This window comes from Takifugu flavidus, chromosome 4 (assembly GCF_003711565.1).
Source record: "Takifugu flavidus isolate HTHZ2018 chromosome 4, ASM371156v2, whole genome shotgun sequence".
NCBI classification, from domain to species: Eukaryota; Metazoa; Chordata; class Actinopteri; order Tetraodontiformes; family Tetraodontidae; genus Takifugu; species Takifugu flavidus.
The window spans coordinates 10,582,592-10,596,759 of NC_079523.1; the positions used below are offsets into that span (position 1 = coordinate 10,582,592).

Here is a 14,168-nt window from a genome sequence, read left to right on the forward strand (position 1 = left end):
ATCACTGGGTACGAGTTTCCTCAAAGGAGATGCTTCATGAGGCGGCCACCTTTAGGTGACAAACTCAGACTTTAGCAGGGACTCATTTAAATGTAGCAAAAAGAAATGTTGAATGATGTACCCAAGGAACATTTTCAGAAGTTTTTGTTAGACTGTAGCACCATCGGATGAAATGAGAAGATAGAACTGACATGTGTCCATCACTGTGTTGTGTGTTCCACAGGGACTAGTCCGGGCACCTTTACACTTTGGTCCGCTGTGTTTTGGGGATGGGACCCAACACAGCCTGATGGGGCTTCTGTTGATTTGCTGCTTCTCTGGAAAAACTGGAGGAGGTTTTCCTGCAGGGAACCCTCGTGGCTGGATGCCCCGATCTCTGTGGCCTGCGTGGAGCAGCAGCGGTGAAACTTCACCAGCTGTTCTCTGATTTGCCTGTTCAAAAGCCCGTAGAAGAAGGGATTGACTGCAAAGGAGGAGTAGGCCAGCCAGGTCACCACCTCCTCCAGGTCCCCCGGGCTCTGCAGGGAGCCAGTCAGAGACATGTGCAGGTGGAAGATGAAAAAGGGCAGCCAGCACAGCAAGAACTGACCCACGATGAAGACCAAAGTGAGGGCGGCCTTGCCCCCGCTGAAGGCCCTCTCTGGAGACAGCCGCTGGGGCAGACTGTGGGTGGCGCCAATCATGGTGGTCTGGCTGTTGATGGAGTCCGAGCGGTTCTTGGCGAGGTTGGCGTTGGCCCAGGCGGGCACGGTGGGGACCAGCTGCAGGGCGGCAGAGCGAGCCACCTTGTAGACGGCGCAGTAGACGGCCAGTATGACCACCGCGGGGAGCAGGAAACAGACCACGGTGAAGAGCACGGCGAACACGCCTCGCAGGCGGCTGTGGCTGGCGTGAAGCGAGCAGTGGGCTGCGGCGATGGAGCTCTGGTGCCCGTAAGCCGGCCACCCAAAAACGGAGACCAGAGCCAAGAGGGCCGACTTCACCCAGATCAGGAGCATGACGCCGACGGCGAGGTTGATGGTCATCTTGACCTCGTAGCGCATTGGGTGGACAATGTAGAAGTAGCGCTCCACGTTGACGGCCGTGATGGTGAGGATGGTCAGAGAGATGAGGAAGACGTTGAGGAAGATGTAAACCTGACACTCCAGGACAGTGAACGCCACCGTGCTGAAAAATGGCGAGCTGGATATGATGCCTAGCGGCATGAGCAGGATGGCGCACAGCAGGTCCACGCCGCACAGGTGACACACAAACGCGAATCTCTTGAGGTGGGGGGCCCGCGCGATGGCCACCATCACGCCGGTGTTGGACAGCAAGGCAATGAGATTCAGGGTCACCATGCAGAACAACCCGAAAAGGTCTTTGATCTGGGACTGGGAGCTGGTGACCACGCCCACATCGGCGGGAACTGTGGGATTTGTAGTCCATACGGTTGTGGTGAGGTTCGGCAGGCCCGCCAGCACCGGGGCGGGTCTGACGGCCATCATGTTACTTCTTAAGGACTCCCTCCATTTCCAAGGCCGTTGTGGATGGAAGTTCTGTGTTAAAGAGACCAAACAGTGTTCTGACACGAACTCAAATAACTAATGACATTATGTCTGAAGCTGCAGAAGCAGCAGCTGAAGCTGTCCAACAGCTTTCAAGCAGATATTTGCTAGGCGAAATTATTTTATCTGCACAACACAATATTTATTTTTTTGAGGAAAATACACCAACACAGCACAAATTGTACATTTGATCTACTTCATCGATCTTCCACTCACCTGGTCCCGTCTCTGATGGCGTATGTCTGACTGCAGGTCACCCAAAGTGTCTTCAGTCCTCAGGAGATTCAAACTGTGTAAATGTGACAGATGTGGACGCTCTCTCTCTCTCTCTCTCTGTGTCCACGTCACTCCTGTCCTGCGCTCTGTGTGGTACTGACTGTCACTCATTGTTTCTTTTTTTGTCCTCTTCTCTGTGTCCTATTCTCCACCGGATTCTTGCTCAGTTATAACACACAGTGTTGGTTTTCACACACGTTTATTTAGCATTAAGGGTGGGGAGTTTAGAGAGGGGTCTATTTATAGTAATTACACGATAACAGTGCTTTAAACCATGAAACCTATTTCATTTATAATCACATACAGAAACAGAAGTAAATTATAGTAATATCTGTTAGGATCACCAGACTGCTCAAAAGAAGGAGGCCAAACGTCGAGCAGCTACTTTACTTTATTATTTTCAGTGCAAAAATACAGCAGGTAATAAGAAAACTCACCACTGACATGTAGGCATCAGAACTTCAGTGTGTTTTTAAATCATGCAGTCATGATTTATGAGCTATATGTTTATCCTGCATTCTAACCACTAGAGCTGCTTGAGTAGAAATGTTTCACTTCATATTTGCATAAGTGAAGGTACCCTTGGCTTGATCACAGCCCGTATGCTTTAACATTCAAATAGATGCGCCTTTAAGCAAGTGCAAAAGAATTAAGTCCTCCTTCAGAGAAAATATATTATCATTTCTGCCGGTTTTTATAAATCCACCGCGCTAATGAATGCAGCGAGGTGTAAAAGGTGAAAGAAAGTGAAAACAAGGAGAACTCGGGAGCTAAACCCAAGATCTGGGAAAGTACAAACTCAGGAAAGTATTAAACTGTGCAAAACAATAAGGCACCAAGCAGCGAGAATCCCCATTGCATTATGGGAAAAGAATCTGCAGACAATCATATTCAGAGACCGTCGTTTCACCTTCCACTGAGCGAGCGGGGCCCTGGCAACTCCTCCCCTGAGCTGAATCAGGCCATCTTCAGCTCCAGCAGGTAACGCAGGCGACACTGACTCTCTTTGTAGATGAGATACTCGCTGTTGCTGAAGTTGCTGCCGGAGTACTGGGGCTGATCCACAGGCTGCCCCTGGGGCACGGACACTTTCTTCCCCTCCAGCGTGATGAAAGTGTCCTCTTTTGGATCTGAAAACACAGAAAGTGGAGCCTTGACCCAACTTGTTGCTTTAAATGTCGCCTGACAGCTTGCTGTCCTCCTCAGGCGCATCACACCTCCTGCTGGGGAGTTTGTGAGACTTGAACTCAGACGCTAAGTCCAGTTTTGCTGAAAGAAACGCGCATTTGGTCGCCGAAAGTGTAATAGAGGTGTAATAACAGTGTACCCGGCTCCACCCGTCCTCGCGCCACCACGCTATCAAAGCCTGCAGGAGCCTTCTTTAAGGAGGAGTTGTCAACGGTGATGGTCTTCTCCTTCCCAAGGGCGACCTCGCACAGAAACATCACGCCGGTGTTTTTGGAGGTTCGTACTACAAACACACACGCGTTATAATAATATAGTTATGATCGCATCCAGGTTTATTTAAGGCTTCTTTGCCGTCGTGGAGTCAGCCTCACCGTAACCAGCGGATTTGCTGTTTTCAGATGCAAAGTAGATGCCTTGACCGACACGGTCCCCTGAATGGGGCATGATCCTCAGGCCGCTCTTCAGGATGGCTGCCACCACCGCTATGTTTGTGCCGTGCCACAGAAGACGGCGGTTCTCCAGGCTGTCGTTTTTACCGAAGCGTTCTCCCTGACACGTGCAGTGAATGTTAGCCGGAGGAGGTCGGTCCTGTCGGATCAGTAGAGCTGCTCTTACCTCCGTCTCTCTGTCCACCTCCCAGACGTTGAGGATCTTTGGATTGCGGGAAACGTCTGAAGTCATTTCCAGGTACTTTTGTATAATCTTTTGATGACAAACAAGATTTATTTATTATTAGCAGCTTCAGCTTTCAGTATTTTTATTCCTGCTGTAGAAAAATGAGATGTAATAGATTCAATACCAACAATAAAAACAATAAAAGTGCCTTTGTGCCGAGCAGAGGAGCAGCACAGGCGAAGGACCCAACATCTCATCCCTGGCGTGGCCATATAAGAGCTTCGCATTAGATGGTACCTTAAATATTTCTGTCTCTGTGTCCAGCAGACTCAGGCGGCATCTGAGAGAGTTGTAGTCTTGATCCAGAGGGTGAGGAACCGTCTCTATCATCTCCTCCTGCGCCTTCTCGGTCTCCGACTTCAGAGTCTGGGCCAGCTCGATGTCTGCCAGCACCTTCGCACGCAACAGGAAAACAGAAGTTAGCCGTTGCTGCAACGTGGTGGGCTCTTTAAAATGATCTCACCATGAGCATCTCTTTTTTTTGCTCCACAATTCCTTGGCTGTTGATCGTTGGCGGCCTGTTCCGGCCAAAGTTGTGTGGAACGGTGGTGAAGAACTTTGAGGAAAGCTCTTCCAGGCGCTTCATGGCTGCTTCGATCTCCTCCAGCACTTCAAAGCCCTTTGCAATCTGCTTTTTACTGAGTTTTCCCGAAACTGCATAAAAGAAACACGTGTGCGCAGGTGAAAGCCCACGTCCGCAGAAAAAAAAGGTGGTGACTTTAAACCTTTGTAGAGGGTTGAAACTTTAATCCTTTATTTCTTTATCCAGTAACTATGATCTAAAATAGGAGTCAGAGATCATCTGTGCTTAAAGTGGTGATGCTGTGCTATGTTTTACATCCCTCACCTCCATTCCACCAGTTTTCCACACTGGTTAAGCTGGTGTTCAGAACCAGTTTGAAGCATGCTGAGCTGAGACTCACCCACCTAAGTTCATGCATTCCATAGCTTCTTTAAACACATCATTGCTGAAAATCAGCTCAATCAGGTTCTTGGTGGCGCCGTCGAGCGTGCAGGGAAGGACGTTTTTGCTGACTTTGACGACTTTGCCGTCCACTTCGTCCACCTGGAAGCACACGTTCAGATGCTCATGCCAAACCGCTGCAGTTTGAGGCGCTGCATCAGGGAGGATAAAGGCCCACCTTGACCTCGGCGTCCTGCTCTCCATCCACCTCGATCATGGTGTACTTCCCAGCGTAGGACACAAAGTTCGCCCGATCGCTCCAGCTGTTCTTTGTCTTGTCTTTAAACTTCTTTTCAAAGTCCTTGACAGCTTTTTCCAGCTTATCAAACGGGCTGAGTTTGCTCTGTCCCACTTCCCCCTGGATTTCAAAGAGGAGCCAATCAGTGCTCACCAAGGCGGTGCAGATGTTACGTGATAGCGAGGGCAAAGTAACTTACCACCCTGCCCCACCTGTTCCAAGAATAGAACCGGTTGTTGTCTTTGATCACTTGAATGACGTAGAACTTGTTATTGTTTTTCTCGATGTTTGTTTGATTGAGCATGCAGTCGTAGTCTTCGTGCACCTGGTGAGACAACACACGTTAGCGAACATTACCAAAGCGGAGAACTCCACGGAAGCGTCGCGGCCACCTGCTCCTCACCTCGGCAGATGCTGACACCTGGCAGTGTTCATCCACCTTCCTCCTGCCTTTGACCTGCGGCCCCGCAGCCAGGAGGGCCTCTTTGGCGGAGGTGAAGGCATCTTTGGGCTCCGAAGTCTCCTCTTTTGCCTTCTTCCCTCCTGCCCTGGCAGCAGAGGCGGCTCTCCTCTTGGGTGGCATGATCCTGTTTGGAAGAGCAAGGAGAGAAAGCTACTGATGAATGTAATTTAATCCTGGACAGACTCAGACATGCCCGACCATTCCACCCTCCCTCACCGAGGAGCAGCACAAATGGATCAATTACGCATGTGACGTTAGTTACCATGTAATTACTAGTTAGTAATGACATGTAGGGACAGGGGTAATAAGCTGGTGCCAGATGAGCAAGCTTAGTGTTCCTTTTAAAAGCAACTGTCACTTTAAATGTGAGTTATTTTGAAAACGACGTGAATTCTTGAGTAACTTGCCTTTGACGTCACTAATCAATCCACCGAGGCCACGGCAGGACAGACGGACACAGACGACTCTATGACCGCGGAGGCGGCGACCCACAGCGGCTCGTCCGAGGGCGGTGAATGCAGGAAGTTTGCAGTGATTTACAGTCATGGAGGACGAGGAGGAGCTCCGCTGCGTTTGGCCTGGGCGAGGCATCATGATAACGCCAAATGAACTAGGCCACCTAGCTCAGTGCGGTAATTACTGTCACGTGATCGACACACGTTCTTAACACACTATTAAGTATTTCACACGGAGGAAAAGAACAGCACACTTTCCCAACAAGCACAAGTTGTTTTGCTCTGTAACAACTTCAGATGGCATAGCTCTAATCTAAACATAGTTTAGCAGAAATATATTGTGGCGAGCTCGGGTTCTGGATTGCGATAAAGCTAAGATGCAGATGTCAGTAAACTTATTCTGCTGTTCAAATGCAGAAAGAGCCACTGTAATTTTCACTCAACAGAATACACGCCAACAAAGGGAAGTCTTCAATGACACACACAACCTCGCTTATGGTGTCCAGGTGCAAATAATAATTAAATAGTAATTAAACACATTAACGACCAGAACTCAATAAATAGAACATTAACATTGAAAGTTACAAAGGATAGCATTTACAACAAATAAAAAACAGGGTTAACACAAACCTGAACCCACAGAACACACTGCTACAAAGCATGCTGGGAATTTCCCACTCTGACCCTCCCCAACACGCTACAATATAGTCGATTACTCACATGCTAATAAGGTTGGCATTAATTAATCATAGTATATATAATATATGTTTACAATTATATGTAACGACGTGTCATAGTTGTAATATTCTCAGGGAATATCTTATATATGTGTGTGTGCTATGCTGTAGTGCCGCTTAGAGGCATTTGTTGAAAGTCGTCACTTGGTAACAAGGGGTGTGTCTATCGGCTAGAGTTGCGAAGTCAATATGGAGTACCCGTATGTATTCACGGAGTGGAAATAAAAGTTAAGCCCGCACGTCGTCCTGATTTTTTTTTTTTTATTGTACATATTGTGCAATACAAGACAATAGTTATATTTAACGCTAAATAGAAATAGTTTTATACTTTCTTCCTATGCAATATTTACAGCAAGAAACAGCTGTTTCCTTTTGAAATGCTGCTCTTCTCTATGGACACTAGGTGGCAGTAGTAAGCCTAATTCACGGTTGTTATCCCCCCTTAAGATATTGTTCGGTCTCGTCAGATGGCGGCGATAAAACAGATCAGATTTTAAAATCCAGACGGACGCAAAACATTATGATACATTTTCCATGTTTCCCTTTTTGTCACACCTGAAAGTGTTCCTGTGAAAGACACCAAATTTACTCAAGGCAGCTGCGCAGCATCAGTGCAGCCTGGCTGGTGTGGGTCTAGTGTTCATAAATGTTTAAAAACTTAATTATCCTCCAAAGGTGTTTGGCTAGCACATATTTTCACAGTATATATCTGAATGTGTAAAAGGAAATCTCATTTAATTGAGCTTATTATCATGTGCAAGAACGAGCCATGAGGTCAAATTTGTATTGATTAAAAAAAGACACCATTTATTTACATAAATTACAAGAAAGCACAAACTGGATCACCAAAGTCTACATTAAAAAGGTCTTGTACATTATATATTACATTTAACAGATTTACTATAGTTTACTCCATCATTGCAAATAGAAGTTGTAATACAAGGGCTAAAACTTCATCGTCATCTCATTTAAAATTGCTAATCAAACAGAACAGAATCATAGAATTGGGAACATTGTACTCACAGCACTTTGAGGACAACAAAGTCAGGACAACCGTCTGCGCGATCTCTGTAATATCTGAGACACCTGATTGAGGACTAGAGATTAAATAACTGTTTACAACGTCTGGCAGAGGAGCCGGGCCGGCTTTCACAAGGACGAGGTTGTGGAGTCCACGACCTCCCGTCCGTTGCACACCGTCGGGACAACGTTGGAGGCAGATGCTGTGAGACATTAAACAATGATGTGATGTGTGTTCCACAGGGACTAGTCCGGGCACCTTTACACTTTGGTCCGCTGTGTTTTTGGGGTGGGACCCAACACAGCCTGATGGGGCTTCTGTTGATTTGCTGCTTCTCTGGAAAAACTGGAGGAGGTTTTCCTGCAGGGAACCCTCGTGGCTGGATGCCCCGATCTCTGTGGCCTGCGTGGAGCAGCAGCGGTGAAACTTCACCAGCTGTTCTCTGATTTGCCTGTTCAAAAGCCCGTAGAAGAAGGGATTGACTGCAAAGGAGGAGTAGGCCAGCCAGGTCACCACCTCCTCCAGGTCCCCCGGGCTCTGCAGGGAGCCAGTCAGAGACATGTGCAGGTGGAAGATGAAAAAGGGCAGCCAGCACAGCAAGAACTGACCCACGATGAAGACCAAAGTGAGGGCGGCCTTGCCGCCGCTGAAGGCCCTCTCTGGAGACAGCCGCTGGGGCAGACTGTGGGTGGCGCCAATCATGGTGGTCTGGCTGTTGATGGAGTCCGAGCGGTTCTTGGCGAGGTTGGCGTTGGCCCAGGCGGGCACGGTGGGGACCAGCTGCAGGGCGGCAGAGCGGGCCACCTTGTAGACGGCGCAGTAGACGGCCAGTATGACCACCGCGGGGAGCAGGAAACAGACCACGGTGAAGAGCACGGCGAACACGCCTCGCAGGCGGCTGTGGCTGGCGTGAAGCGAGCAGTGGGCTGCGGCGATGGAGCTCTGGTGCCCGTAAGCCGGCCACCCAAAAACGGAGACCAGAGCCAAGAGGGCCGACTTCACCCAGATCAGGAGCATGACGCCGACGGCGAGGTTGATGGTCATCTTGACCTCGTAGCGCATTGGGTGGACAATGTAGAAGTAGCGCTCCACGTTGACGGCCGTGATGGTGAGGATGGTCAGAGAGATGAGGAAGACGTTGAGGAAGATGTAAACCTGACACTCCAGGACAGTGAACGCCACCGTGCTGAAAAATGGCGAGCTGGATATGATGCCTAGCGGCATGAGCAGGATGGCGCACAGCAGGTCCGCGCCGCACAGGTGACACACAAACGCAAATCTCTTGAGGTGGGGGGCCCGCGCGATGGCCACCATCACGCCGGTGTTGGACAGCAAGGCAATGAGATTCAGGGTCACCATGCAGAACAACCCGAAAAGGTCTTTGATCTGGGACTGGGAGCTGGTGACCACGCCCACATCGGCGGGAACTGTGGGATTTGTAGTCCATGCGGTTGTGGTGAGGTTCGGCAGGCCCGCCAGCACCGGGGCGGGTCTGACGGCCATCATGTTACTTCTTAAGGACTCCCTCCATTTCCAAGGCCGTTGTGGATGGAAGTTCTGTGTTAAAGAGACCAAACTGTTCTGACACGAACTCAAATAACTAATGACATTATGTCTGAAGCTGCAGAAGCAGCAGCTGAAGCTGCCCAACAGCTTTCAAGCAGATATTTGCTAGGAGAAATTATTTTATCTGCACAACACAATATTTATTTTTTTGAGGAAAATACACCAACACAGCACAAATTGTACATTTGATCTACTTCATCAATCTTCCACTCACCTGGTCCCGTCTCTGATGGCGTATGTCTGACTGCAGGTCACCCAAAGTGTCTTCAGTCCTCAGGAGATTCAAACTGAGTGTAAATGTGACAGATGTGGACGCTCTCTCTCTCTCTCTCTGTGTGTCCACGTCACTCCTGTCCTGCGCTCTGTGTGGTACTGACTGTCACTCATTGTTTCTTTTTCTGTCCTCTTCTCTGTGTCCTATTCTCCACCAGATTCTTGCTCAGTTATAACACACAGTGTTGGTTTTCACACACGTTTATTTAGCATTAAGGGTGGGGAGTTTAGAGAGGGGTCTATTTATAGTAATTACACGATAACAGTGCTTTAAACCATGAAACCTATTTCATTTATAATCACATACAGAAACAGAAGTAAATTATAGTAATATCTGTTAGGATCACCAGACTGCTCAAAAGAAGGAGGCCAAACGTCGAGCAGCTACTTTACTTTATTATTTTCAGTGCAAAAATGCAGCAGGTAATAAGAAAACTCACCAGACATGTAGGCATCAGAACTTTAGTGTGTTTTTAAATCATGCAGTCATGATTTATGAGCTATATGTTTATCCTGCATTCTAACCACTCAGAGCTGCTTGAGTAGAAATGTTTCACTTCATATTTGCATAAGTGAAGGTACCTTTGCCTTTAACATTCAAATAGATGCGCCTTTAAGCAAGTGCAAAAGAATTAAGTCCTCCTTCAGAGAAAATATATTATCATTTCTATTTCTGCCGGTTTTTATAAATCCACCGCGCTAATGAATGCAGCGAGGTGTAAAAGGTGAAAGAAAGTGAAAACAAGGAGAACTCGGGAGCTAAACTCAAGATCTGGGAAAGTACAAACTCAGGAAAGTATTAAAAGTCGAGGGAACAGCGAGGCCCCCGTCACACTGTGCAAAACAATAAGGCACCAAGCAGCGAGAATCCCCATTGCATTATGGGAAAAGAATCTGCAGACAATCATATTCAGAGGCCGGCGTTTCACCTTCCACTGAGCGAGCGGGGCCCTGACAACTCCTCCCCTGAGCTGAATCAGGCCATCTTCAGCTCCAGCAGGTAACGCAGGCGACACTGACTCTCTTTGTAGATGAGATACTCGCTGTTGCTGAAGTTGCTGCCGGAGTACTGGGGCTGATCCACAGGCGGCCCCTGGGGCACGGACACTTTCTTCCCCTCCAGCGTGATGAAAGTGTCCTCTTTTGGATCTGAAAACACAGAAAGTGGAGCCTTGACCCGACTTGTTGCTTTAAATGTCGCCTGACAGCTTGCTGTCCTCCTCAGGCGCATCACACCTCCTGCTGGGGAGTTTGTGAGACTTGAACTCAGACGCTAAGTCCAGTTTTGCCGAAAGAAACGCGCATTTGGTCGCCGAAAGTGTAATAGAGGTGTAATAACAGTGTACCCGGCTCCACCAGTCCTCGCGCCACCACGCTATCAAAGCCTGCAGGAGCTTCTTTAGGGAGGAGTTGTCAACGGTGATGGTCTTCTCCTTCCCAAGGGCGACCTCGCACAGAAACATCACGCCGGTGTTTTTGGAGGTTCGTACTACAAACACACACGCGTTATAATAATATAGTTATGATCGCATCCAGGTTTATTTAAGGCTTCTTTGCCGTCGTGGAGTCAGCCTCACCGTAACTAGCGGATTTGCTGTTTTCAGATGCAAAGTAGATGCCGCGACCGACACGGCCCCCTGAGTGGGGCATGATCCTCAGGCCGCTCTTCAGGATGGCTGCCACCACCGCTATGTTTGTGCCGTGCCACAGAAGACGGCGGTTCTCCAGGCTGTCGTTTTCACCGAAGCGTTCTCCCTGAGACGTGCAGTGAATGTTAGCCGGAGGAGGTCGGTCCTGTCGGATCAGTAGAGCTGCTCTTACCTCCGTCTCTCTGTCCACCTCCCACACGTTGAGGATCTTTGGATTGCGGTAACCGTTTGAAGTCATTTCCAGGTACTTTTGTATAATCTTTCGATGACAAACAAGATGTATTTTTTATTAGCAGCTTCAGCTTTCAGTATTTTTATTCCTGCTGTAGAAAAATGAGATGTAATAGATTCAATACCAACAATAAAAACAATAAAAGTGCCTTTGTGCCGAGCAGAGGAGCAGCACAGGCGAAGGACCCAACATCTCATCCCTGGCGTGGCCATATAAGAGCTTCGCATTAGATGGTACCTTAAATATTTCTGTCTCTGTGTCCAGCAGACTCAGGCGGCATCTGAGAGAGTTGTAGTCTTGATCCAGAGGGTGAGGAACCGTCTCTATCATCTCCTCCTGCGCCTTCTCGGTCTCTGACTTCAGAGTCTGGGCCAGCTCGATGTCTGCCAGCACCTTCGCACGCAACAGGAAAACAGAAGTTAGCCGTTGGTGCAACGTCGAGGGCTCTTTAAAATGATCTCACCATGAGCATCTCTTTTTTTTGCTCCACAATTTCTTGGCTGTTGATCGTTGGCGGCCTGTTCCGGCCAAAGTTGTGTGGAACGGTGGTGAAGAACTTTGAGGAAAGCTCTTCCAGGCGCGAGCTTCCTCTTCGTTGCTTCATGGCTGCTTCGATCTCCTCCAGCACTTCAAAGCCCTTTGCAATCTGCATTTTACTGAGTTTTCCCAAAGGCATCTTCTTGATGTCTGCATAAAAGAAACACGTGTGTGCAGGTGAAAGCCCACGTCCGCAGAAAAAAAAGGTGGTGACTTTAAACCTTTGTGGAGGGTTGAAACTTTAATCCTTTATATCTTTATCCAGTAACTATGACCTAAAATAGGAGTCAGAGATCATCTGTGCTTAAAGTGGTGATGCTGTGCTATGTTTTACATCCCTCACCTCCATTCCACCAGTTTTCCACACTGGTTAAGCTGGTGTTCAGAACCAGTTTGAAGCATGCTGAGCTGAGACTCACCCACCTAAGTTCATGCATTCCATAGCTTCTTTAAACATGTCATTGCTGAAAATCAGCTTAATCAGGTTCTTGGTGGCGCCGTCGAGCGTGCACGGAAGGATGTTTTTGCTGACTTTGACGACTTTGCCGTCCACTTCGTCCACCTGGAAGCACACGTTCAGATGCTGATGCCAAACCGCTGCAGTTTGAGGCGCTGCATCAGTGAGGATAACGGCCCACCTTGACCTCGGCGTCCTGCTCTCCATCCACCTCGATCATGGTGTACTTCCCAGCGTAGGACACAAAGTTCGCCCGATCGCTCCAGCTGTTCTTTGTCTTGTCTTTAAACTTCTTTTCAAAGTCCTTGACAGCTTTTTCCAGCTTATCAAACGGGCTGAGTTTGTTCTGTCCCACTTCCCCCTGGATTTCAAAGAGGAGCCAATCAGTGCTCACAATGATGTTACGTGATAGCGAGGGCAAACTAACTTACCACCCTGCCCCATCTGTTCCAAGAATAGAACCGGTTGTTGTCTTTGATCACTTGAATGACGTAGAACTTGTTATTGTTTTGCCCGATGTTTGTTTGATTGAGCATGCAGTCGTAGTCTTCGTGCACCTGGTGAGACAACACACGTTAGCAAACATTACCAAAGCGGAGAACTCCACGGAAGCGTCGCGGCCACCTGCTCCTCACCTCGGCAGATGCTGACACCTGGCAGCGTTCATCCACCTTCCTCCTGCCTTTGACCTGCGGCCCCGCAGCCAGGAGGGCCTCTTTGGCGGAGGTGAAGGCATCTTTGGGCTCCGAAGTCTCCTCTTTTGCCTTCTTCCCTCCTGCCCTGGCAGCAGAGGCGGCTCTCCTCTTGGGTGGCATGATCCTGTTTGGAAGAGCAAGGAGAGAAAGCTACTGATGAATGTAATTTAATCCTGGACAGGCTCAGACATGCCCGACCATTCCACCCTCCCTCACCGAGGAGCAGCACAAATGGATCAATTACCCATGTGACGTTAGTTACCATGTAATTACTAGTTAGTAATGACATGTAGGGACAGGGGTAATAAGCTGGTGCCAGATGAGCAAGCTTAATGTTCCTTTTAAAAGCAACTGTCACCTTAAATGTGAGTTATTTTGAAAACGACGTGAATTCTAGAGTAACTTGCCTTTGACGTCACTAATCAATCCACCGACGCCACGGCAGGACAGACGGACACAGACGACTCTATTACCGCGGGGGCGGCGACCCACAGCGGCTCGTCCGAGGGCGATGAATGCAGGAAGTTTGCAGTGACTTACAGTCATGGAGGAAGAGGAGGAGCTCCGCTGCGTTTGGCCTGGGCGAGGCATCATGCTAACGCCGAATGAGCTAGGCTAACTAGCGGCTACAGCGCCACCTAGCTCAGTGCGGTAATTACTGTCACGTGATCGACACACGCTCTATTAAGTATTTCACACTTAATAGAGCGGAGGAAAAGAACAGCACACTTTCCAAACAAGCACAAGTTGTTTTCGCCCTGAAGCAACTTCAGATGGCATAGCTCTAATCTAAACATAGTTTAGGAGAAACATATAGTCGATTACTCACATGCTAATAAGGTTGGCATTAATTAATCATAGTATATATATATATGTTTATAATTATATGTAACGACGTATCATAGTTATATTTAAAGCTAAACAGAAATAGTTTTATACTTTCTTCCTATGCAGTATTTACAGCAAGAAACAGCCGTTTCCTTTTAAAATGCTGCTCTTCTCTATGGACACTAGGTGGCAGTAGTAAGCCTAATTATCCCCCCTTAAGATATTGTTCGGTCTCGTCAGATGGCGGCGATAAAACAGATCAGATTTTAAAATCCAGACGGACGCAAAACATTATGATACATTTTCCATGTTTCCCTTTTTGTCACACCTGAAAGTGTTCCTGTGAAAGACACCAAATTTACTCAAG

General features: G+C 48.2%; 4 protein-coding genes across 4 annotated transcripts in view; all 4 read right to left on the reverse strand.

Annotated features, from left to right (window-relative positions):
- The window catches only part of gpr61l (G protein-coupled receptor 61-like), a 2,926-nt gene extending 964 nt beyond the window's left edge, over positions 1-1,962 (reverse strand). The window contains exons 1-2 of the mRNA XM_057029717.1: positions 1,764-1,962; positions 1-1,538 (exon numbers count right to left, since the gene is read on the reverse strand). The exon at positions 1-1,538 is cut by the window's left edge and continues 964 nt beyond it. Coding sequence (XP_056885697.1) covers positions 201-1,538; positions 1,764-1,934 — 1,509 coding nt within the window. The 5' untranslated portion in view covers positions 1,935-1,962 and the 3' untranslated portion in view covers positions 1-200. The remainder of the gene's footprint in view (positions 1,539-1,763) is intronic.
- Positions 1,963-2,005: 43 nt separating this feature from the next.
- On the reverse strand, positions 2,006-5,963 carry LOC130524023 (protein mono-ADP-ribosyltransferase PARP3-like). Its single transcript, XM_057029716.1, has 11 exons — positions 5,759-5,963; positions 5,292-5,475; positions 5,088-5,213; positions 4,829-5,008; positions 4,614-4,752; positions 4,150-4,340; positions 3,924-4,079; positions 3,627-3,713; positions 3,383-3,560; positions 3,151-3,294; positions 2,006-2,953 (listed from the first exon to the last, which is right to left on the reverse strand). Exons 2-11 carry the CDS (start codon positions 5,469-5,471, stop codon positions 2,781-2,783), a joined length of 1,554 nt encoding a protein of 517 aa, XP_056885696.1. The 5' UTR covers positions 5,472-5,475; positions 5,759-5,963; the 3' UTR covers positions 2,006-2,780.
- Positions 5,964-7,323: 1,360 nt separating this feature from the next.
- On the reverse strand, positions 7,324-9,545 carry LOC130524022 (probable G-protein coupled receptor). The gene is made up of 2 exons (XM_057029715.1): positions 9,345-9,545; positions 7,324-9,121 (listed from the first exon to the last, which is right to left on the reverse strand). The coding sequence occupies exon 2, from the start codon at positions 9,068-9,070 to the stop codon at positions 7,508-7,510; it is 1,563 nt and encodes a 520-aa protein (XP_056885695.1). The 5' UTR covers positions 9,071-9,121; positions 9,345-9,545; the 3' UTR covers positions 7,324-7,507.
- Positions 9,546-9,779: 234 nt separating this feature from the next.
- parp3 (poly (ADP-ribose) polymerase family, member 3) lies at positions 9,780-13,671 on the reverse strand. Its single transcript, XM_057029714.1, is given in 12 exon segments — positions 9,780-10,552; positions 10,750-10,806; positions 10,809-10,892; positions 10,981-11,158; positions 11,225-11,311; positions 11,522-11,677; positions 11,748-11,971; positions 12,245-12,383; positions 12,460-12,639; positions 12,710-12,835; positions 12,914-13,097; positions 13,381-13,671. Coding segments are annotated over 11 exon segments (1,584 nt in total). The 5' UTR covers positions 13,094-13,097; positions 13,381-13,671; the 3' UTR covers positions 9,780-10,379.
- Between the last annotated feature and the right edge of the window lie 497 nt (positions 13,672-14,168).

Coding starts and splice junctions, on each gene's coding strand:
- LOC130524023 (XM_057029716.1), bottom strand. CDS start 5,471: ATGCCACCCAAGAGGAGAGCCGCCTCTGCTGCCAGGGCAGGAGGGAAG. Junction 5,009..5,087: donor GGAACAGGTGGGGCAGGGTG/GTAAGTTACTTT, acceptor TTTGAAATCCAG/GGGGAAGTGGGACAGAGCAA. Junction 3,714..3,923: donor CAGAGACAGAAATATTTAAG/GTACCATCTAAT, acceptor TGTCATCAAAAG/ATTATACAAAAGTACCTGGA.
- LOC130524022 (XM_057029715.1), bottom strand. CDS start 9,070: ATGATGGCCGTCAGACCCGCCCCGGTGCTGGCGGGCCTGCCGAACCTC.